This window comes from Bombina bombina, chromosome 7 (assembly GCF_027579735.1).
Source record: "Bombina bombina isolate aBomBom1 chromosome 7, aBomBom1.pri, whole genome shotgun sequence".
In the NCBI taxonomy this organism is placed as follows: Eukaryota; Metazoa; Chordata; class Amphibia; order Anura; family Bombinatoridae; genus Bombina; species Bombina bombina.
This window is the reverse complement of record NC_069505.1, coordinates 373,172,933-373,197,090: the sequence shown is the minus strand read 5'-3', so window position 1 is coordinate 373,197,090 and position 24,158 is coordinate 373,172,933. Positions and strand designations below refer to the sequence as shown.

Genomic DNA, 24,158 nt, shown 5'->3' with positions numbered 1-24,158 from the left:
TTGATACAGAAAAACTTTCTCTTCATGTTAATGCCAAAATCTGTGTTGGATGGTTTGAGAAAGTTTATGTTTCCTAATGGATTGAGAATCTGCAGGAGAGAGCACTGAAAAGAGCGGCAATCTTAGTTGCTGGTCCAGACACGCCCCCCATATTGGCTAAATTTTGAATTCTTAGTTAAATCAACTAATAGGATTAAAGCTTTTTCTATTGGTTGATTGGACTAAAAATTAAAAAAAAATCAGCCAATAGAAATGTAATTTAATTTAGAAATGTATTTATTTAGAGAGAGTAAATGTGTAGGCTTCATATAAAAGAAAGTGTGCACTTTCATAATTTGCATACTATTTTACACATTTGGCATAACATAAGAACACATTCTAACTGTCATAAATACTGTATTTATTTAACAAATTGAAACCATATAGAAATGTTTTAGAAATAGAAGTCAGATGACAAATGGTAGATTGTAAAGTAGAACACCATAAAGTTAATAGTCCTAATATTTGCTGGAGGCCAAAGTCTTGTTTAACATGTAAATGCAACAAACTAGGGAAAACAAAATTGTTATTGGCACATTTGTAGGTTCCTTGCTTGGGGCTTTTCTCCTCCATTTGTCTCAAGGTTGGAGCTTTAGTAATCAAGGGCACAGATGAGAGCCACTCCGCGTTTTATCCAGTGCGTCTGAGGTTTGCTGCTGGGTAGTTCCACGGCTATGACATAGTTTGTGGAATGTCCCGTGGTAGAGAGAGTTCCTGAAGTAGACAAAATATTAAAGTTAAGAAGATATTACCTTGTCAAGACCTTTGGTTGCAAATTTGTATACACTGGAAACTGTAGTGACCTCACCTGCTCTTGTCAGAGTCTTGTAAATAGGGCACATGTATATGCAAGTCGTTGAAGGCTTGCGGTCAGGCACTGGGATCAGCCAGATGACCGCCATCTCTGTATAGAGCTCTTTAGGTCGAGACTCAGCCACCTCCATTATTGACCCATCCCAACGTGCTCCTTCTAGAAACAAACCATGAATATAACAGCCCTCAGATGGGCGCTGATTTAACTGTGTGACCGACTCTCCAAGAACCTGCAACAGCGCGGAAACACAGAACATGCCATAAATGGAAGCCAATCAAACCACACCATAGAACATTGTATTTAACATCAGATAACATTCTATACAATGTACAATAATCATGATTACACTAGCTGCTATAAAGTAATATATAATATGAGAGTGAGAAAGTAAAAGGGGAGGGGTTGGTGAGAGACAGAGAAAAAAAAGATGAGCCAGAGATTAGGAAAAAAGGTTTGAGGAAGCAGAGGTAGAAGGTTAGACGGAGATGGAGGATCGGAAAAGAGATAAAACAATAGAGGGGAAGAACATAGAAAGAATATAAGATACATTTATAAGATAAATATAAAGCAAAAAGAGGAGAGAAACTGTGAAACAGGGAAAGGAGGAAAAATGTCCTAGTTAGACTCATTTTCGAGGGATATTTCTTGACTGTACTGTGCATTGTCCTCCCTCCTTTCACGTAAAAAAACTCAGGTATATCAACCAATGGGAGGAAGATGTACTGGATCAAGAGGAGCCTTAGTTATTAAGAAATTTGTGGAGTCAATGTTTATAAATTACTCTATCAAAGAAACAAAGAGACAGTTTATATAGCACCTATCCATGTACTGAATATGGGTTTGGAGGTAAATAGGCATAGTTGCCATGGTTATGGTCTCATCATTTTTTAATAGGGAGAACTTGTTAATAAACATTCTACAGCAAAGCCAAACTATTAGTAATGGGAACTCAGTAGATGTTCTGGTTTAAAGAACAGTGGTTCGTTCTGACAGCATTTAAAACTGGGCCCAAATGAGCAGCTATTTGAAACACAACAGTTAATATGGCAACCACTAATCAGTAACTGTGAGACAATCTGTCTTTCTCACCTTAAAGTCAAAAGAGATTGTGTCAATGGATATCACATATTTCCTAGCAAAGTTCTGCAAGGTGCCTGTAAGAAACGCCTGTGGAAAAAACAATCCACTGATCCAAAAGACAGCTGGTATTCCATCATCAATCCACTTCTGTAGAAACTGGATACGCTGCAGAAGATCAATTACCCAAGAGGCCAATGGCTTCAAGGATGGATATGCCTGAAAGAACACCATTATTAGGTATATTAATATACTGTATATGCTTAAATCTTAATATTATGTGACAAATTAAATAAAGGACCAATGATCAGCAAAAGCGAGTAGAGAAATAATCAGGAGAAATGAAGTAACTAGAGGCGAGAAAAGGTTTTAAGAGGGTAAGCGGAGAAAAGGTACTAAGCAACATGGTCAATAAAGAACATAACATAACAGAAGAGAGAACAATCTGCGTTCTCACCTTTGATTTCCATAATTCTGGCACTGTGTTATTAAACAAACTGTCAGCCATTAGCTCCAACTGAGAAGACATAACCACTTGACCTTTCATTGCCTTTACTAAGTCACTCAGAGACTGTGATAGGACACGGAGCAAGTTGTTATACCTGAGGGAAGAGACAGATCACCGTTTACCTGTATGTTAATAGCTAAGAAATTCCAAGAGACAGGAGCAACACATTCCATAGCAGGTTAATCATAAAATAAGATTTTTTTTAATCTGATAACAAAGATTTTCTATATTTTTAAAGTGACTGTACACGTAGAGAGATATTATTTACTAAAACTGTGTAAAATCTCTCCCAGGTCCATGGAAATACAGCAGAAACTAATGACCCGGAGCAGCCAGGTTTCCTCCTTCTATCCTATATCCTCCTTCTATCCTATACAGAGTTCTTGATGTGAAGAAGGGACATATATGTCACAATATAATGATCAATTGTGTGTGATTTCTCTCTATGACTGCAGTTTTTGATTATTGGGCCCTATGTGTCAAGCCACCAATAGGTATCAAGCATGTCTGATTGTTATAGACATGATCAAAGTTTAAATAGTATAGAAACATAGTGCCCTTTACTGGACAACCCTAATATTACATCATCCTATCAAAACCATCATAAAACATTTTAAGGACTAGATTACAAGTGGAGTGCTATTTAACTATCCCACTCATACATTAACATCACTAGACAGAGGCTTTGGGTTGTGCTCGTATTACAAGTTGAAAGAAAAAGGTCTGTGCACAATTGAAAACCCGACGTGCGCAATGAGTTGGACTTAGAATATCACGACTGTATGAATGCATTCTTCCATAGAGTTCAATGTTGCACGGAAACTGCAAAAAAAAAAAACTTACACCCATATTTGCATGCAAACCTGATCGTTTTTATTTAAGTGCGCTAGACCTGACATGAATTATTAATATTTCACATTCAGAACAATGTATTTTTTATTGTAAATACATATTTCTATATCTATCTATCTATACAGATACCTGTTTATCTATTCCTATACATATTATAGGTATAGATATCAATTTTACATGAACATTATCATATATATATATATATATATATATATATATATATATATTTATATTCTATGTGAAGAATATAGGAATGTAAAATATGCGTAACACATATCAGAGACCTACCATATGGCTGATTTGCAGTGAATGACCTTTTGTGGTTGGTTGAAAAGGGAGACTGCAGTTGATTTGTCAGACTCTCTCTAACCATGTGTGTGGTTGACAGATATTGCAAACCACTTGCAATTCCAGGTCACCTTTTTTTTTTTTTAAAAAAAGGAGTCTGGTAACAATCAAATCCTCTATATTTGGTGTTTGACCCATACTGTCTGATATTTGTATGATGACACCATAGCTGCTAAAGAATTTTGCAACTAGTAGATGTGCCTTGTAGCACCATCCAATTAAATGAGTGAAAGGTGCAAGGTGGCAGCATAATGATTGTGTTTTATACAGAAGATAGTAGTTTCAATAAGCCATAAAATATCGATTCCATAGCCTGAAATAGAAATAATTAAAAATATTTATCTTGACCAACAAAAAAACTATATGGTTGACAAGGAAGGAAAAGGTAAGGTCAGAAGACTGAACATTCTTAATAATCTAGGACAACTAGAAAAAGCAATATATATATATATATATCTGTGTGTGTGATGTTAGACCACAAAAAATCCCCCATATTATCCCTGATGGAAGCAGTTAAAGAACAGTTGGATGGTTGGCAAGCCACTTGCAGTATTTTAGAAAGCACATGATACATTTCATATAAGATAAAAAGAAAGTAGAGAGCTCTCAGACCAGTGTCATCTAGGTATGAACACTGAGATCCATCCCCACAAAAGTACTGTAATTACTTGGTGTACACCACTGGGCCAATGCCAGCCAGATAATAAGGGCAGCAATCTAAATACTGGCAAAAGTAGAGTAATCTGGGATAGAAATGTACAGGGATTTGCAGGCCAGTATCGTTGAGATCGTTGAACTTGACAGCTGTCCCACCTTGGAGAAAAGTTGCAATGGTCTGTTCTTGTGTATTTTCTACTAACAAACGTTCTATTTGTTAAGTTTAATATCCACAATGTACTTTATAGCACTGTCCTTTGTCACAGGTCAAGAATCCAAAACCAGAATATGCCCTGCCTTCAGTGACATAATAACATAACTGGTGTGGTGAGTCAACGAAAAAGGCAAATGTGGAAAAACAAGCCTGGATAACTCAGAAGTCAAAAAAGCTATAAAACAAAATATTGGGCAAATTATATATTTGCAGTAATCCAGGAGGGCTGTTCATGATGGTGAAGTACTGTGCTGAGACAGTAAATATGTATTCATTATTTGGTGTTAAAGCACACAGATGCATAGTAAGCCAACACGACTCTGCTACATATATGTAAAATTGCACACAAGCCTATGCAATGAGATAATTACAAGTATGTTGCTAATATATAATACTCCATTATACACATTTTTAATTATGGCCAGACACCTAGGGAACTTACCTTATGACTTCTTGAATTAACACAGTGTTCATTGATTCCTCATACATTACAGGATACTTTGACATCACTTCCTGTACAGAAATCAGTGAAGGAAGCTTCTTTAAGATCCCTTCAGCAATCTCTTCCACTATCTATTATAGATAAAAGCAGAGTTGCAAATAAGATTTCCACCTACAGTCCTACTAAATTCTCATTCCTTGTATGCTGTCCTTAGGACCTCATTAATGGAACTCACCTCATCACGACTCCCTCCACTGCTCTGCATTCTTGGCTGTAACTTCACAAGAGACTCAAGCAGAGCAAATGTCTCGTTCTGCGCAAATGTTATGTTTGCATTCTCATGTAGACCAAACAGCTCAGTCAGATCATTTAGAGGAAGTGAACGGATGTATTGTAGGTAACCCTGAAATATTAGAATGGTGTGTATGAAATATCAAGGAGGAGAAATAAAGGTTAGAAACATATAAAGGTGAAGAGACATCTAAAATTAGCCATCAAAGAAAAAGTTAGAAGAAATCGACAGAAAAGTTAATTGGTACGAAGAGAACAAAATAATGTATATATAGGATGCATCTCACATTTAAGTCATAGGTTGGACTGATTTGACGGTACACTCCAGACTCTGAAAACGTATGATCTTCAGCTAGAACTGAAGGTTGGTAAAAGTCTTGAAGGATACTGAGCAGGCATCTTCGGTCCCAGTCATCAGTGACACGACCACCATAATTAATCTCACCAGCTGTATAACGCAGGACCTACAGAGAAGAGACAATGATCAATGCCTTCAAAATGGACAAACAAATTCCATAGTGCTGGGTTATCTGTATGTGTAAGATAGTTCCAAATAGCTACTGTGTACATATTTTATTCTCAATTGGTTCCTTGAAATCTGAGTATCCTGCTGCTTTGGAAATCTATTTGCATCATTCGCTTAGCATACTCACTTTGAATGGGATATCCATATACTCATCCAGAAACATCCGAAGCTGAGACATACAGATCCTCAAATCCCCATCTGTAAATTCATATGGGATGTTGAATCCTAACGGCCCAAATTTCCGTCTTTCCAAAGTGCTTCCATGGAACAAGCAAAGAGACAAAAGAAGGGCTTTATATTGAGGTGCCTGTTGGTTAAAAAAAATTGAATCAAAATCAATATGGCAAAACAGTACTGTAAAAGAATAGCAAGACAGATTTATCTGCTGAAATGTAAATATATAGAAAACTAAAACATTACATCATGCTTACCGAAACTTTCATATGACCAACATATAGATGGAAAACCCTAAGCCAGAAAATACATTTCTTTCATGTAATTGGCAAGAGTCCATGAGCTAGTGACGTATGGAATATACAATCCTACCAGGAGGGGCAAAGTTTCCCAAACCTCAAAATGCCTATAAATACACCCCTCACCACACCCATAATTCAGTTTTACAAACTTTGCCTCCTATGGAGGTGGTGAAGTAAGTTTGTGCTAAGATTTCTACGTTGATATGCGCTTTTAAGCATTTTGAAGCTCAATTCCTCTCAGAGTACAGTGAATGTCAGAAGGATGTGAAGGGAGTATCACCTATTGAATGCAAGGGTTTTCCTCACGGGAGATCTATTTCATAGGTTCTCTGTTATCGGTCGTAATGATTCATCTCCTACCTCCCTTTTCAGATCGACGATATACTCTCATATTCCATTACCTCTACTGATAACCGTTTCAGTTCTGGTTTGGCTATCTGCTATATGTGGATGGGTGTCTTTTGGTAAGTATGTTTTCATTACTTAAGACACTCTCAGCTATGGTTTGGCACTTTATGTATTTATATAAAGTTCTAAATACCGGTATATGTATTGTACTTATATTTGCCATGAGTCAGGTTTCAGTATATTTCCTTTTGCAGACTGTCAGTTTCATATCTGGGAAATGCATTTTTTTAGGAATTTTTTTTTCTTACCTGGGGTATAGTCTTTTTTTAATTGACTGTTATTTTAATTTCACGGGCAAAATTAGGCCCGCGAGGGCACAAAATGCCAAAATATATTGCGTCATTTTTGGCGCAAGATTTTTTTGGTGCAAAGTTATGTTCGATGACGCAAATTCGTCATTTCCGGCGTTTTAGTCGACGCCGAGTCCTTTCACAAGTCTTCAACGACGCAAGTGTGTCATTTCCGGATGTTGTTAGCACCAAAACAAATTCTGTTTGCGTTGTGCGTCATACTTGGCGCCAAATATTTTCATTATTTAAAACCCCATTCCTATATGCTTCTTGCCTTTTTTCTCTAACAGAGGGATATTCTGTTTACATTTTTTTCCCATTCCTGAAACTGCCATATAAGGAAATTGATAATTTTGCTTTATATGTTGTTTTTTCTCTTACATTTGCAAGATGTCTCAAGATGATCCTGTCTCAGAAATCACTGTTATTTCTCCAGCTGTGGTTTGTAATAGCTGTCATGATAAACTTTTACATGCAGATAATGTGTCCATCAGTAATAGTACATTGCCTGTTGCTGTTCCTTCAACATCTAATGTACAAGATATACCTGTGAATTTAAAATATTTTATTGCTGATTCTATTCAGAAGGCTTTATCTGCCATCTCGCCTTCTAATAAACGTAAAAGGTCTTTTAAAACTTCTCATAAAGTTGATGAAATTTCAAATGACCGGCAACATACTGAATTATCCTCCTCTGATGAGGGTCTATCTGATTCAGAAGATCCTTCTTCAGATATTGACACTGACAAATCTACTTATTTATTTAAAATAGAGTATATTTGTTCTTTGTTAAAATAAGTGTTGATTACATTGGATATTGAGGAAACTAGTCCTCTTGATATTAAAACTAGTAAACATTTAAATTCTGTTTATAAACCTCCTGTGGTTACTCTAGAGGTTTTTCCAGTTCCTGATACTATTTCTGATATGATTTCTAAGGAATGGAATAGGCTTGGTACTTATTTTATTCCTTCTTCAAGGTTTAAAAAATTGTATCCTTTGCCAGCAGTTACATTGGGGTTTTGGGAAAAGACCCCCAAAGTTGATGGGGCTATCTCTACTCTTGCTAAACGTACTACTATTCCTATGGAAGATAGTACTTCCTTTAAAGATCCTTTAGATAGGAAACTTGAATCTTATCTAAGGAAAGCCTATTTATATTCTGGTCATCTTCTCAGGCCTGCAATTTCTTTGGCTGATGTTGCAGCTGCATCAACTTTTTGGTTGGAACATTTAACGCAACAAGAATTGGTTTCTGATTTGTCTAGCATTGTTCGCTTGCTTCAACATGCTAATCATTTTATTTGTGATGCCATTTTTGATATCATAAAAATTGATGTTAGATCTATGTCTTTAGCTATTTTAGCTAGAAGAGCTTTGTGGCTTAAATCTTGGAATGCTGACATGACTTCTAAGTCTAGATTGCTATCTCTTTCTTTTCAAGGTAATAAGTTATTTGGATCTCAGTTGGATTAGATTATTTCAACTGTCACTGGGGGAAGGGAGTTTTTTTGCCTCAGGATAAAAGACCTAAGGGTAAATCTAAAGCTTCTAACCGTTTTTGTTCCTTTCGACAAATTAATGAACAGAAACCTAATCCTTCCCCCAAGGAATCTGTTTCCCATTGGAAACCTTCTTCAAATTGGAATAAATACAAGCCATTTAAGAAACCAAGTCAGCCCCCAAGTCCGCATGAAGGTGCGGCCCTCATTCCAGCTCAGCTGGTAGGGGGCAGATTAAGATTTTTCAAGGATGTTTGGACAAATTCTGTTCAAAATCAATGGATTCTGAGTATTGTCTCTCAGGGGTATCGAATAGGATTCAGAGTAAGACCTCCTGTGAGAAGATATTTTCTATCACGCATCCCAGCAAATCCAGTAAAGGCTCAGGCTTTCCTGAAGTGTGTTTCAGACCTGGAGCTTTCAGGGGTAATCATGCCAGTTCCGTTTCAGGAAGAGGGTCTGGGGTTTTATTCAAATCTATTCATTGTCCCAAAGAAAGAAAATTCATTCAGACCAGTTCTGGATCTGAAAATTTTGAATCATTATGTAAGAGTACCAACTTTCAAAATGGTGACTATAAGGACTATTCTGCCTTTTGTTCAGCAAGGTCATTATATGTCCACAATAGACTTACAGGATGCATATCTTCATATTCCGATTCATCCAGATCATTATCAGTTTCTGAGATTCTCTTCTCTAGACAAGCATTACCAATTTGTTGCTCTTCCTTTTGGCCTAGCGACAGCTCCAAGAATCTTTTCAAAGGTTCTCGGTGCCCTACTCTCTGTAATCAGAGAACGTGGTATTGCGGTGTTTCCTTATTTGGACGATATCTTGGTACTAGCTTCATCTTTACATTCTAAAGAATCTCACACAAATCAACTAGTGTTGTTTCTTCAAAGACATGGTTGGAGGATCAATTTACCAAAGTTATTTGATTCCTCAGACAAGGGTCACCTTTTTAGGTTTCCAGATAGATTCAGTGTCCATGACTCTGTCTCTAACAGACAAGAGACAATTCAAATTGGTTTCAGCTTGTCGGATCATTCAGTCTCAATCATTCCCTTCAGTAGCTATGTGCATGGAGGTTTTAGGTCTCATGACTGCGGCATCGGACACAATCCCCTTTGCTCGTTTTCATATGAGACCTCTCCAGCTTTGTATGCTGAACCAATGGTGCAGGGATTATACAAGGATATCACAATTAATATCCTTAAATCCCAATGTTTGACTGTCTCTGACTTGATGGTTAGATCACCATCGTATAGTTCTAGGGGCCTCTTTTGTTCGTCCAACCTGGACTGTGATCACAACAAATGCAAGTCTTTCAGGTTGGGGAGCTGTTTGGGGATCTCTGACAGCACAAGGGGTTTGGAAATCTCAAGAGGCGAGATTACCAATCAATATTTTAGGTTTCAGGGCTCTTCAAATTTGGCCTCTGTTGAAGAGATAACCGTTCATTTGTTTTCAGACAGACAATATCACAACTGTGGCATATGTCAATCATAAGGGTGGGACTCACAGTCCCCAAGCTATGAAAGAAGTATCTCGGATACTTGCTTGGGCGGAATCCAGCTCCTGTCTAATTTTTGCGGTTCATATCCCAGGTATAGACAATTGGGAAGCGGATTATCTCAGCCGTCTTTACATCCAGGGGAGTGGTCTCTCTATCCAGATGTGTTTTCTCAGATTGTTCAGATGTGGGGGTCTTCCAGAAATATATCTGATGGCTTCTCGTCTAAACAAGAAACTTCCCAGGTACCTGTCTAGGTCCAGGGATCCTTAGGCGTAAGCAGTGGATGCGTTGTCAGTTCCTTGGCATTACCAACCTGCTTATATTTTCCCGCCTCTAGTTCGTCTTACAAGAGTGATCTCCAAAATCACCATGGAACAATTGTTTGTGTTGCTGGTAGCTCCAGCATGACCTCACAAGTTTTGGTATGCGGATCTTGTTCGGATGTCCAGTTGCCAACCTTGGCCACTTCCATTAAGGCCGGACCTTCTGTCTCAAGGTCCATTTTTTCATCAGGATCTCAAATCATTACATTTGAAGGTATGGAAATTGAACGCCTAGTGCTTAGTCATAAAGGTTTCTATGATTTAGTGATGAATACTATGTTACAGGCTCGTAAATCTGTTTCTAGAAAGATTTATTATCGAGTTTGGAAGACTTATATTTCATGGTGTTCTTATAAATTTTCTTGGTATTCTTTCAGAATTCCTAGAATTTTACTGTTTCTTCAGGATGGTTTGGATAAGGGTTTGTCTGCAAGTTCCTTGAAGGGACAAATCTCTGCTCTTTCTGTTTTATTTCACAGAAAGATTGCTAAGCTTCCTGATATTCACTGTTTTGTACAGGCATTGGTTCGTATCAAGCCTGTCATTAAATCAATCTCTCCTCCTTGGAGTCTTAAAGGGACACTCAGGTTATGTTAAATTTTCATGATTCAGATACAGCATTTATTTTAAACAATTTTCCAATTTACTTCCATTAAAAAAAATGTACACATTCTTTTATATTTACAATTTTTGAGTCTCCAGATCCTACTGAGCATGTGCAAGAATTCACAGACTATACGTATATGCATTTGTGATTGGTTGATTGCTATCACATGGTATAAGGGGAGTGGAAATATACATAACTTTGAAATTTGTTATAAAAAAAATCTACTACTCATTTGAAGTTCAGACTAAGTGCTATTGCATTGTCTTGTTATCTTGCATTTGTTGATTATGCAAATCTAATGTGTTGACTGGTCCTTTAATTTGGTTTTGAAGGCTTTACAGGCTCCTCCATTTGAGCCTATGCATTATTTGGACATTAAACTACTTTCTTGGAAAGTGTTGTTCCTTTTGGCCATCTCTTCTGCTAGAAGAGTTTCTGAATTATCTGCTCTTTCTTGTGAATCTCCTTTTCTGATTTTTCATCAGGATAAGGCGGTTTTGCGGACTTCATTTAAATTCTTACCTAAGGTTGTGAATTCTAACAACATTAATAGAGAAATTGTTGTTCCTTCCTTGTGTCCTAATCCTAAGAATTCTTTGGAGAGATCCTTACATTCTTTGGATGTGGTAAGAGCTTTGAAATATTATGTTGAAGCTACTAAAGATTTCAGGAAGACTTCTAGTCTATTTGTTATCTTTTCTGGTTCTAGGAAAGGTCAGAAGGCTTCTGCCGTTTCCTTGGCATCGTGGTTAAACCTTTTGATTCATCAAGCTTATTTGGAGTCGGGTCAAGCCCCGCCTCAGAGAATTACAGCTCATTCTACTAGATCAGTCTCCACTTCGTGGGCTTTTAAGAATGAAGCTTCAGTTGATCAGATTTGCAAAGCAGCAACTTGGTCTTCTTTGCATACATTTACTAAATGCTACCGTTTTGATGTATTCGCTTCTTCGGAAGCAGTTTTGGTAGAAAAAGTCTTTAGGCAGCTGTTTCAGTTTGATTCTTATGCTTATGTTTTAAGTTTTTTCTTTTCATTCATGAGAATAAACTTATATTTTGGGTTGTGGATTATTTTTTTTCAGCGGAAAATGGCTGTTTTTATTTTTATCCCTCTCTTTCTAGTGACTCTTGCGTGGAGTTCCACATCTTGGGTATTGCTATCCCATACGTCACTAGCTCATGGACTCTTGCCAATTACATGAAAGAAAACATAATTTATGTAAGAACTTATCGGATAAATTCATTTCTTTCATATTGGCAAGAGTCCATGAGGTCCACCCTTTTTATGGTGGTTATGATTTTTTTGTATAAAGCACAATTATTTCCAAATTCCTTTGTTGATGCTTTTTACTCCTTTCTTTTTCACCCCACTACTTGGCTATTCGTTAAACTGAATTGTGGGTGTGATGAGGGGTGTATTTATAGGCATTTTGAGGTTTGGGAAACTTTGCCCCTCCTGGTAGGCTTGTATATCCCATACTTCACTAGGTCATGGACTCTTGCCAATATGAAAGAAATTAATTTATCAGGTAAGTTCTTACATATATTATGTTTTTTAGAGTCATATAAGACTCCTGCAAAATAACTGATTTGTTAAAGGGACATGAAGCACAATAATGTTCTTACATGATTCAGATAGCAAATACAATTTTTAACAACTTCCCAATTTACTTCTATGATCTAATTTGCTTTGTTATCTTGGTACCCTTAGTTGAATAGCATACCTAGGTAGGTCCAAGAACAGGAAACTAGTTGCTAATTGGTGGCTGCACATATATGCATCTTGTCATTGGCTTACTGATGTTTTAGCTTGCTCCCAGTAATGCATTGCTGCTCCTTCAATAAGGGATACAAATAGAATGAAGCTAAATTGATAATTGATGTAAAATGGAAAGTTGTTTAAACTTTTATGCTCTATCTGAATTATGAAGGGAATATTTTGAGTTTCATGCCCCTTTAATTTGCAGGAGTGTCAGATGCATTATACATATATGGGTATATTTGGGTTTATGAGAATATTTGTTGCACTGCTAGAGTGAGCCAAGATCTGAACATTAAAGGGACAGTGACTCCTAGGTACTTCCTGCCCAAGCTCTTTAGCTGCTAGGTACTTCCGACTAATGGTAATGCTCACTGGAAAGTATAAATAGTTAATAAAGGGAAATGAAACCCAAAATCTTTTTTTGAGTCAAACAGAGCATACAATTTGTAAAAAAAATTCCAATTTACTTCTATTATAAAATTTTCTTTGTTCCCATGGTATTCTTTGTTGAAGAGATACCTAGGTAGGTTTCTGAAGCATTCCATGGCAGGAAATAGGAAATGCTCTTGCAGATGGATAACATTCTTAAAAAACTGTGTCCCAGACACACTCATGCTCCTAAACTTATGTCCATTTTTTTCAACAAAAGATACCAAGAGAAGGAAGAGAATTTGATAAAAGAAATAATTTAGAAACTGCCTGCTCTGTCTGAATCATGAAATAATTTTTACCTCTTAACAACCAAGGACATGCCAGGCACATCCTACAAAGACCGTTCGTTAACGACCAAGGACATGTCTGGCACGTCCTCTGGGGTTTCAAGCGGTGGAAGCGATTGTGATCGCTTCCAGGCGCTTTCAGGGTATTGCAGCGATGCCTCAATATTGAGGCATTGTGCAATACCCTTTTTTCATAAACTGATGCAGAGAGAGCCACTCTGTGGTGCCAATCGTTGGTGGCGTGGGAGGGATACGAGGGAGGTGGGTGGGTGGCCCATCGCTGGTGAAGTTCCGGCGAGCGTGGATCTTGTACCTGTAGTAGAATAATTTCAGGGAAGCGCCAGGGGCAGAGGGCCTCTTCTACGTCTTTGTCTATTTGGTTGAGGAGTTTGATGTGCTTGGCCTATGAGACAGCGGGACATAAGCCTCCTCAGAGGATCACGGCTCATTCAACTAGAACTGTGGCTTCGTCTTGGGCCTTCAAGAATGAGGCATCTATGGAGCAGATTTGTAAGGCGGTCTACCTGGTCCTCCTTACACACTTTTACAAAGTTTTACAAATTTGACAATTTTGCTTCTGCGGAAGCTGTCTGAGATGGAACCTAGTAAGGGGATGACATCTATGCTGGAGACCATGAGCCCGATCATCTCCATACACTGAGCCACCAAAGGGCTTGAGGAGGACTGAAGGGCAAGACAGGTGGACGCAATCTTCCTGCGTCGTTGATCTGTGAGAATTATTTTCATAGACATAGAGTCTATTATCGTGCCCAGGAACTCCACCCCATTGCTGGGAACCATAGAACTCTTTCCTGAGTTGATCTTCCAACCGTGAGATTGAAGAATGAAAATAAGAGCCCTCAAATGATCCACTGTGAGGCTGAACGACGGTGTCTGGACTAGGATGTTGTCCAAATAGGGTACCTTCATGCCGATTTTGTCTCGGCGGGCTTCTTGTTCTGCTTGGACTTGTTCCAAGACTGAGCAGGCTTTCAAGTTCCCTTGGATTGATCCACTTTTGCGGCGGGCTGGTGGCGCTGGGCCTTGTCTGCACGAAAGGGACCAAAAGTAGATCCATTATGCCTTCTTATCCTGCCGTAGGAAAGCTCCCTTGCCTCCCGTAGCCGTGGATATAATCAAATCCAATCCTGGACCGAACAGAATCTTTCCTTGAAAAGGCAGACAACAGCCTCAACTTAGAGGTCATGTCCGCAGACCAAGACTTTAGTCACAGAGCCCTGCAAGCTAAAACTGAGAATCCTGAAACCTTTGTGTTCAGGCGAATAATTTGCATATTGGCGTCACAAATAAAATAATTGGCGACCCTCAACGCCTTAATCTTATCCTGTATCTCGTCAATGGTAGTCTCCCTCTCGACCATATCACACAGAAATTCACACCAATATGCCGCTGCCGGTTGAAAAACAAACCCTTTGTGCTGAAACGTTTTCCTTAACATGTTTTCCAACTTTTTATCCATGGGCTCTTTAAACAATGAACTGGTGCACAGCTGCATTTAGCTGCCTTTTAATTACCAAAAAGCAACGCCAAAGCCATATATGTCTGCTATATCTGAACAAAGGGGATCCCAAAAAAGCATTTACAACCATTTGTGCCATAATTGCACAAGCTGTTTGTAAATAATTTCAGTAAAAAATCTAAAGTTAGTGAAAAAGTTAACAATTTTATTTATTTGATCGCATTTGGCGGTAAAATGGTGGCATGAAATATACCAAAATGGGCCTAGATCAATACTTTGGGTTGTCTACTACAAAAATACATATACATGTGAAGGGTTATTCAGGGATTCCTGACAGATATCAGTGTTAAAATGTAACTATCGCAAATTAAAAAAAAATAAAAAAAATAATGGTTTGGAAATAGCAAAGTGCTACTTGTACTTATTGCCCTATAACTTGCAAAAAAAGCAAACAACATGTAAACATTGGGTATTACTAAACTCAGAACAAAATTTAGAAACTAATTATCTTGGGTGTTTTTTGGTGGTTGTAGATGTGTAACAGATTTTGGGGGTCAAATTTAAAAAAAGTTTTTTTTTTTTCAATTTTTTCATCATATTTTATATATTTTATAGTAAATTATAAAATATGATGAAAATAATGGTATCTTTAGAAAGTCCATTTAATGGCGAGAAAAACTGTATATAATATGTGTGGGTACAGTTAATGAGAAAGAGGAATATAACAGCTAAACACAAACACTGCAGAAATGTAAAAATAGCCCTGGTCCTTAACAGTAAGAAAATTTAAAAATGGTCTGGTCACTATGGGGTTAATGCCACTAAGCATTTATAGTTAGGTCCCTAGCAGCAAATGATCATCCATGATATTGGTTTTTATGTTCTTTTAAGCAAAAAAACAGCTAATAAGAAAGAATTATAGAGACAATATAGTAATCATTTCCAGAGCAAGAAATGGAAATTCAGTTAGAAGAAGAGGAGGGGGTGCATACAAAATAATTGTACCAAGCGGTGGCTAGTTGGGAGCAAGTACAATCACGCACCTTACTGCTTTCACTCAGTTGCGCATCAGTCAGATTTGTGTAAGTGCGCAACAGGTTGGCTTTCACTCCACGAGGAGGTTCAAGGGTGAGTTTAGAGCCATTCTGCAGGATGGATACTGGGAACTGGTTACTGGGCAGACTGGTCAGCCAGAGGCGGAAATCTCGGTGCACCTACAAAGTAACAGAAAAAATAAAAAAATAAACTTTTTAAAAAATGTATAATTTTTAAAGAAATGTAAAAATATTTTTGTATTTTTATTTTTTTTATAAATTTTTAACATAGCCATTTAGGTATAACTTTATTTAAGTTATAAAGTATACTTATTCATAGGAGCATGTACGTAAACTCAAAAGTATATACAACCAACACAACTAATTGTATGCTAATGTTTTGGGATCTGTTAACTGTATGCAAATTATGCTAGTTTGAAAGAGGGACCACATATTATGTTAGGTATAAAATTTTAAACTGCAGCTCGTTTTTATGTGTACTGTGTATGTATTTTCTTGGATCAAACTTGTTTTATAGTTGTGGCCATATTCTGACAATTATTTTGTCATATACACTTCTTTAGTTTTACGCATTTCATATGAATTAAATATTCTTTTCTATACATCTGATTTTTTACTATCTGATTATTGCCAATTAACATCCTCTAGCTCCCACCAGAGCTCTCAACACAACCCCTTTTTCTTTGCTACAAAGTAACAGAATAGTTGCAATTTAGTCAAGGCAAAAAACAAAAAAATGCTTACCTGATAAATTTCTTTCTTTCTTGACACAGTGAGTCCACGGATCATCATCAATCACTGTTGGGAATATCACTCCTGGCCAGCAGGAGGAGGCAAAGACCACCACAGCAAAGCTGTTAAGTATCACTTCCCTTCCCACAACCCCCAGTCATTCGACCAAAGGAAAAGGAGAGAAAGGAAATAACACAAGGTGCAGAGGTGCCTGAGGTTTATATAAAAAACTGTCTGACAACAGGGAGGGCCGTGGACTCACCGTTTCAAGAAATAAATAAATTTATCAGGTAAGCATACATTTCCTTTTCTTTCTAATGACACGGTGAGTCCACAGATCATAATCAATTACTGTTGGGAACCAATATCCAAGCTAGAGGACACAGATGATAAGGGAGGGACAAGACAGGTAACTTAAACAGAAGGCACCACTGCTTGCAAAACCTTTCTCCCAAAAGAAGCCTCAGCCGAGGCAAAAATATCAAAATTATAGAATTTAGAAAAGTGTGCAAAGAAGACCAAGTCTCAGCCTTACAAATCTGTTCTACAGAGGCCTCATTCTTGAAGGCCCAAGAAAAAGACACCACCCTAGTGGAATGAGTTGTATTTCTCTCAGGAGGCTGCTGTCCAGCAGTCTCATAAGCCATACAAATAACACTTCTCAACCAGAGAGAAAGAGAAGAGGCAGTAGCTTTCTGGCCTTTACGTTTACCAGAAAAGCAAACAAACAATGCAGAAGACTGACAAAAGTCCTTCGTAGTCTGCAGATAGAATTTAAGAGCATGCACAACGTCTAAGTTGTGCAACAAACAATCTTTATGAGAAGAACGAATAGGACAGAGAGAAGGAACATCAATTTCCTGATTAATATTTCTATCCAAAACAACAGGAAGAAAACCAAACTTGGTACGGAGAACTGCCTTATCTGCGTGAAATACGAGATAAGGAGAATCACACTGCAATGCTGAGAGTCCAGAAACCCTTCGAGCAGAAGAAACAGCAGTAAGAAACAAAAACATTCCAAGATAATAACTTAATATCTATGGAATGCATATGCTCAAATGGAGCCTGTTGACACACTTTAAGAACAAGATTAATGCTCCAAGGAGGAGCAACTGATTAAAACACAGGCCTGATTCTGACCAGGGCCTGGCAAAGGATTGTACATCCGGCACATCCGCCAGACGTTTGTGCAGCAGAATGGATAAAGTAAAAATCTTCTCAAGGCCTTCCTGGAGAAAAGATAAGATCCTTGGGATCCTGACCTTACTTCAAGAAAATCCTTTAAACACACCAATAAGATATTTACGCCATATCTTATGGTAAATCTTTCTAGTGACAGGCTTACAATCCTGAATCATAGTCTCAATGACCGATTCGGAAAACTCACGCTTAGCTAAAATCAAGCGTTCAATCTCCAAGCAGAAAGCTTCAGATAAACGAGATTTGGATGAAGAAAAGGCCCCTAAAGCAGAAGATCCTTCCTTAGCGGAAGTCCACAGAGGTAGAGACGACATCTCTACTAGATCTGCATACCATATCCTGCAAGGCCACGCAGGAGCTATTAGAATCACAGATGCTCTCTCCTGCTTGATCCGGGTGATGACTCGGGGAAGGAGAGCAAACAGATGACAAGATATGCCAACTTTAAGTTTCAAGTAACTGCCAGAGCATCTATCAGAAAGGCTTGACGATCTCTCAACCTCGAACTGTACTTAGGGAGTTTGGTGATCTGACTAGACGCCATCAGATCCAATTCTGGTAACCCCCATTTGGTTGTTATCCTGGAGAACACTTCCGGATGGAATTCCCACTCCCCGAGATGTAAAGTCTGTCTGCTCAGAAAATCTGCTTCCCAATTGTCCACTCCTGGAATGTGGATGACAGATAGACAGCAAATGTGAGCCTCCGTCCACTGGATGATCCGTGCCACCTCCTTCATGGCTAAGGAACTCCGAGTTCCCCCTTGGCGGTTGATGTAGGCCACTGAGGTTATGTTGTCCATCTGGAACCTGATAGCCCGGGTTAGGGCCAGCTGAGGCGAAATCATCAACTCCAGAATGTTTATGGGGAGAGCAAATTCCTCCTGAGACCGAAGTCCCTGTGCCTTCAACAAGTCCCAGACTGCTCCCCAACCCAACAGGCTGGCATCCATGGTCACAATTACCCAAGAGGGTCTCTGAAAGCATGTCCCCTAGTAAAGATGTTATTGAGACAGCCACCACTGTAGGTATTCCCTACATAATATATTAATAATAATACCTTGCAGCTTGATCCAGAGCTATTCTCTGAGATAGATCTGTATAATCTCCATTCCACTGAGCGAGCATGCACAGCTGCAGAGGTCTCAAATGGAACCGAACAAACCGAACTATGTCAATGGAAGCCATCATCAACCCAATTGCTTCCATGCACTGGGCCACTGATGGCTGTGCCGCCGACTGTAGGGCCAGGCAAGTGGACAGAAACTTGGCTTTTCTGACCTCCGTCAGAAATATCTTCATAGAGAGTCTATAATGGTTCCTAAGAAAGTCACTCTTGTAGACGGAACAAGATAACTCTTTTCCAAATTGATCTTCCCACTGTGTTGGAATGAAGAAATGCCAACAATATCCTTGTTGCAAGGATGGTGCCTCAACCAGAATGTTGTCCAGATAAGGCGCCACTGCAACTCCCCGAGCCCACATTACATCTAATAGAGCTCCTAGGACCTTAAAAAAAATTCTGGGGGCAGTGGCGAGGTCAAATGGGAGCACTACAAATTGAAAATGTTTGTCTAGATACGCAAACCTCAGATATTTGTGATGATCCCTGTGAATGGGAGCTTGCAGGTACGCATCCTTCAGATCTATGGTCGTCATGAATTGACCTTCTTGAATCAGGGGAGGAATGAAGCGGATAGTCTCCATCTTGAAGGACGGTACTCTGAGGAATTTGTTTAGTAGCTTTAGATCTAGAATGGGCCTGAAAGCTCCCTCCCTTTTTTGGGAACCACAAACAGGTTTGAGTAAAATAAGAGACCCTGTTCCTGACTTGGAACTGGAACCATCACTCCCATGAGGGAAAGATCCTGTACACATTTCAAGAATGCCTCTCTTCTTATCCGGTCTACAGATAACTTTGAGAGGTGGAACCTGCCCCTGGGAGGAAAAGTCCTAACTCTAACTTGTACCCCTGGGACACTATGTCCCCTGCCCAGCCCCCCACCTGGATCAATCCTGGATTGGGGCAAAACTTCATTTTGTCTAAAACAAGAATATCAGAAACATTCCTGTCAGATTCGGACCAAACAAGGTCCTACCCTTGGAAGGAACCGTCAGAAGCTTGAATGCAGAGGAAAAAAAAAACACTGATCATGATAAAATTAACTGGCCTGCCCACAAGTCATGAGGGCTAGCACAACCAGATAGATATATTGGCTCCCTGCTTGAAGACTAGCATGGTAGCATCAGAGATAAAGGAATTGGCTAGCTTAAAAGACTTAATTCTGTACTGAATTTCCTCTCAAGGAATCCCTACCAATTAGGACAAACAAGGCATTGCACCAATAGTGGAAAACCCACATATCCGTGAAAAAAATGTAGTCCATTAATCCTGAAGAACAGCCATTCTCTCTAGAAATTGTAGTTCTCTTGGCCAGAGTAGAAATGTCCTACTACTATTGGCACTGTATGCATGATAGTCAATGGAGACAAGGACAGGAACCATCCTTTAAAATATAGGAAACAGGGAAACTCCAAAAGTAGCCCTCCCATTCCTGTCTAGCACGGATTGGTATAGGAAAAACTGAGAAATCATATTATCTATAAAGATCACTAACTTCCTTAAGGATTGACAATGTCAGACAAATCGGAGTCACTCCAATGTAGACAAACCTCCTTGAAACACACATGAAGGTGTACAGGCTGAAATCTGAAGAATACAATTTCAGCATCAGATAAAGGAATCATACTGTCCAACTCTGAGATTTTACCCTCAGAGACTACTGACGTTTCCTCCCCATCAGTCTACGAGGAAGGCAGTCAGAGTAGTATCAGGCGGAACATAAACCTTACTATCTGAAGCCATAATGTTCCTCCTGCGATCTTCCACTAAAAATAGGAAAAGCAGATAAAGCCACAGATACCCAAAGGATACCTGAGCAGCATTCTGCAGGCAAATAACTCCTCTAGGAGATTATGAGGAACCGCAGGGCACCTCCGGTGACGCCATCGAGGCTTGGGACGTGTAAGGAGAAACTGTTGTAATGCTTACACAGTATCATCCTGTAAGACATTGGGTTCAGAGGCAATATCTCTATCTTAAGAGAACCAGCGAACAAGAACATACAAAACAATATAATGTCTGACAAGTTGTTTAACGCAAGAACATTGTAGGGTCTAGAGTTAATCCAGGGACCTCTCCTGAGCCACTGGAGAACTCTTAGCAAAAATGCAATTTAATATATCAAACACAAAACTGTCACTTTAAACAGTTAATTTAAATAATGGTGTTTCAGGCACAGTATAATTAGTGATGATTGACACATACAATAAAAACTATTCAAATAAACGTTCTCCATATCATTATAAGGAACGTTTAGCATTTACAAAATAGATTGAATAGCATAACATTTTAACTTTAACAATGTGCTGTAAAAAAGCATATAAGCCGGAGACAGAGAGGCGGGGTCACGTGACTGGACCCGGCAAAAAATTCTAAATGACGCTGCAACTCCTTCTTAGTGAAGAAGTAGGCGGGAACACAGTAAAAACATGGGAATAAAGCGCGCAACTGTATTTTCTAACATTGCACTTTATTCCACCATGCAAACATGCCACTAAAAAGGTCTGCTTAATCCTGCTATAGCAAGTACGGATCGCTGAACCCTAAGGCTGCTCCTTTTCACAAGGCAGTGTGGCAGTAACTTCTTTTTCATAAAGACGCTAGGAAATCGACATCAAATTGTGCAGCCAATACATAGTGCACTACATAAAAAACACTGATACTGAGAGCTAACGCTGATATATAAAAAGCTATGTAGCTTAAAATACCAGAACTCATAATAAAAATACTTTAGAGGTGACATTATCCGTTAGGTACCTCTAAACTCACACATGAACCCAGATAATTAAAGGATCACTTATTAACCCCTAGTCTCCTGTCACTGTAAGTGCCCACATCCTGCCTTTAAAATATCCTCTAAAGGATATATCTGTCCCACATAAAATAGCAAAGAAGGTTCCTTAACCATTTTAGTGCCAGTCTCCCACCCAGAAGATGGAAAGGCACTTATCTGCAGTCTAGCCGTCCGGCAGGAGGACAGCCTACCTGATATGAGAGGATGCCACTCCTCACAGAGATCTGTAGAGAAAAGAAAGACAGAGTAAACCTACTCAGGCTTTATATACCATGGGCAACAACAATGTTCGGAAAACACAGCAAAGCACACTTTACAAATTCCTAACTGCTTTTAAGCTACCACAGCCCTACTGAAGAGACTAACGTGGAATACAGCTATACCCAGATTGTGATGGAATGTCAGAGCAATCCTGCCCTGACTTCAAAATAAAAACATAATGATTGTAGAAATTCATCAGGACACCTAATTACTTCACCTCCTCCTTGCACTAGAGGCAAAGAGAATGACTGGGGGTTGTAGGAAGGGAAGTGAAACTTAACAGTTTTGCTGTGGTGCACTTTGCCTCCTACTGCTGGCCAGGAGTGATATTTCCAACAGTAATTGATGATGATACGTGGACTCACTGTGTCATTAGAAAGAAAGAAAAATAATTTTAGGTACAAGATTGAACAATGTGGGTTTTTTTTGGGGTACAAAGCTGAATGTTTTTGGTATAGGGATTAGGAAAAAACATGGCAAGTGGTTTCTAGTGTGTTTACACAGCACATCATCAAGTCTTGAGAACTATGGAGAGTAAACTATAAATGATGTGTACCAATAAGAAATGGGAGATTATGTTGAGGGAGCAGACTGGAATCAGCCATAAAAAGTAGAAACACAAACCTTGTCTGGGTCAATAGTCTCTATCAGTCTCTCCAGAGAGGGCATCCAACTGGGTGCCAAGTGGCAGTTTTGGAAGAAAACCCACTTTCCACGTTCCATTGCACTGTGCATCATGGCCTCAGCCCTAGGGCCCTGTGGAAAAAAATTCTGATGGTAAGAGATGGCACAGGACTGTAGTGGAAATATAGAGTTTGTAGGATAGAGATCAAGTTCAAAGTTGTAAATATTTTATAGGAAGACATGGTTACAATATGGTGAAAAGTTTGGTAGGAAATACACACACATAAGAGGGCAACACACTGCAGTTGTGTATTGTAAGATTGTGGGGAAACACAATATATGTATAAAAGAGGCTAATAGATGCACATAAATATATAAACTACATGATGATCAATGAACAGAGCAAAAAATGTGAGACAGCAGAACCTACAGATTTGAAGACAAATGATTTGTTATTTAGTACAAAGATATGGGAAGCAGATGGTGATGGTTGAGTACATAAATGGTCAAAATACAATAGTTGGCTAAACTGCTATAAACATCTTTTTATAATGCTTACCTGATAAATTAATTTATTTCATGATGGTGAGAGTCTGCAAGGTCATCACATATAGTATTATACTCCAGCCCACTAAAAGGAGGTAAAAACACCACAACACCCCAAAGTTTTAATCCCTCCCATTCTTCCAAAATCCCTCAATCATACATTTGGCCAAGTAGAGAAAAAAAAAAACAAACTAAAAAAGCAAGAAAGGACAAATCAAGGCTTGTGGACTTCCATCATGAATTGTATCAGGTAAACATAACTTTTGTTTTCTTTCATAAGATGGTGATAGTTCACAAGTCAATGACATGTGGTATTTTGTGCTCAACTGTGAAGTTCACAAGACCACCACAATTATTTTTTGGGGGGCACTACATTTAAGGCAATGATCCTACTGATCAGCCACAGTGGCTTGCATTGCTTCCCTGCCAAAAGCAGCCTCTGATGAAGCATGCATGTCAAAATGGTAGAATTTTGCAAAACTATGTAAAGAAGACTAAGTAGCCACCTTACAGAATGGTCAAAAGAAGCCTCATTACAGAAGGCCCAAGATGTTGAAACTCGTGGAATGAGCAGTAATCTTAATCCATGCAGCCAAGGTAGGGGCAATAACCCTATGACCCTTGCAAGGTCCAGAGAACTGGACAAACAAGGTAGACAACAGTATGAAGGACTTTGCAGCTTTCACATAGAGACCTGACATCATCCAGGTTGTGCAGTCACTCCTTTGAATTTTTAGGAGCATAAAACAAGAAAGGGACCACAATTCCTTGATTAATAGTATATGTAGATACCACCTTAGCAAAAAAAAAAAAAAAAAACAAGTAACTGGTCCCTAACTTGATGGGAAATTAAGATAAGCTTGTTTGGCAAGACAAGCAGAAAACTCAGTTAAAGGCCCAACCCATGCATATGTTAAAATGGAAGGGCTTGAAGTATCTTTAAACCCAGATTAAGACTCAAAGGAGGAGTAAC

At 38.7% G+C, this 24,158-nt stretch overlaps 1 protein-coding gene across 1 annotated transcript in view; it reads right to left on the bottom strand.

Annotated features, from left to right (window-relative positions):
* Positions 1-258: 258 nt before the first annotated feature.
* The window catches only part of DNAH1 (dynein axonemal heavy chain 1), a 691,978-nt gene continuing 668,078 nt past the window's right edge, over positions 259-24,158 (bottom strand). Inside the window, exons 70-79 of the mRNA XM_053721084.1 lie at positions 22,640-22,771; positions 15,892-16,062; positions 5,896-6,075; positions 5,530-5,706; positions 5,187-5,354; positions 4,952-5,082; positions 2,388-2,532; positions 1,943-2,149; positions 848-1,082; positions 259-753 (exon numbers count right to left, since the gene is read on the bottom strand). Coding sequence (XP_053577059.1) covers positions 632-753; positions 848-1,082; positions 1,943-2,149; positions 2,388-2,532; positions 4,952-5,082; positions 5,187-5,354; positions 5,530-5,706; positions 5,896-6,075; positions 15,892-16,062; positions 22,640-22,771 — 1,668 coding nt within the window. The 3' untranslated portion in view covers positions 259-631. The remainder of the gene's footprint in view (positions 754-847; positions 1,083-1,942; positions 2,150-2,387; positions 2,533-4,951; positions 5,083-5,186; positions 5,355-5,529; positions 5,707-5,895; positions 6,076-15,891; positions 16,063-22,639; positions 22,772-24,158) is intronic.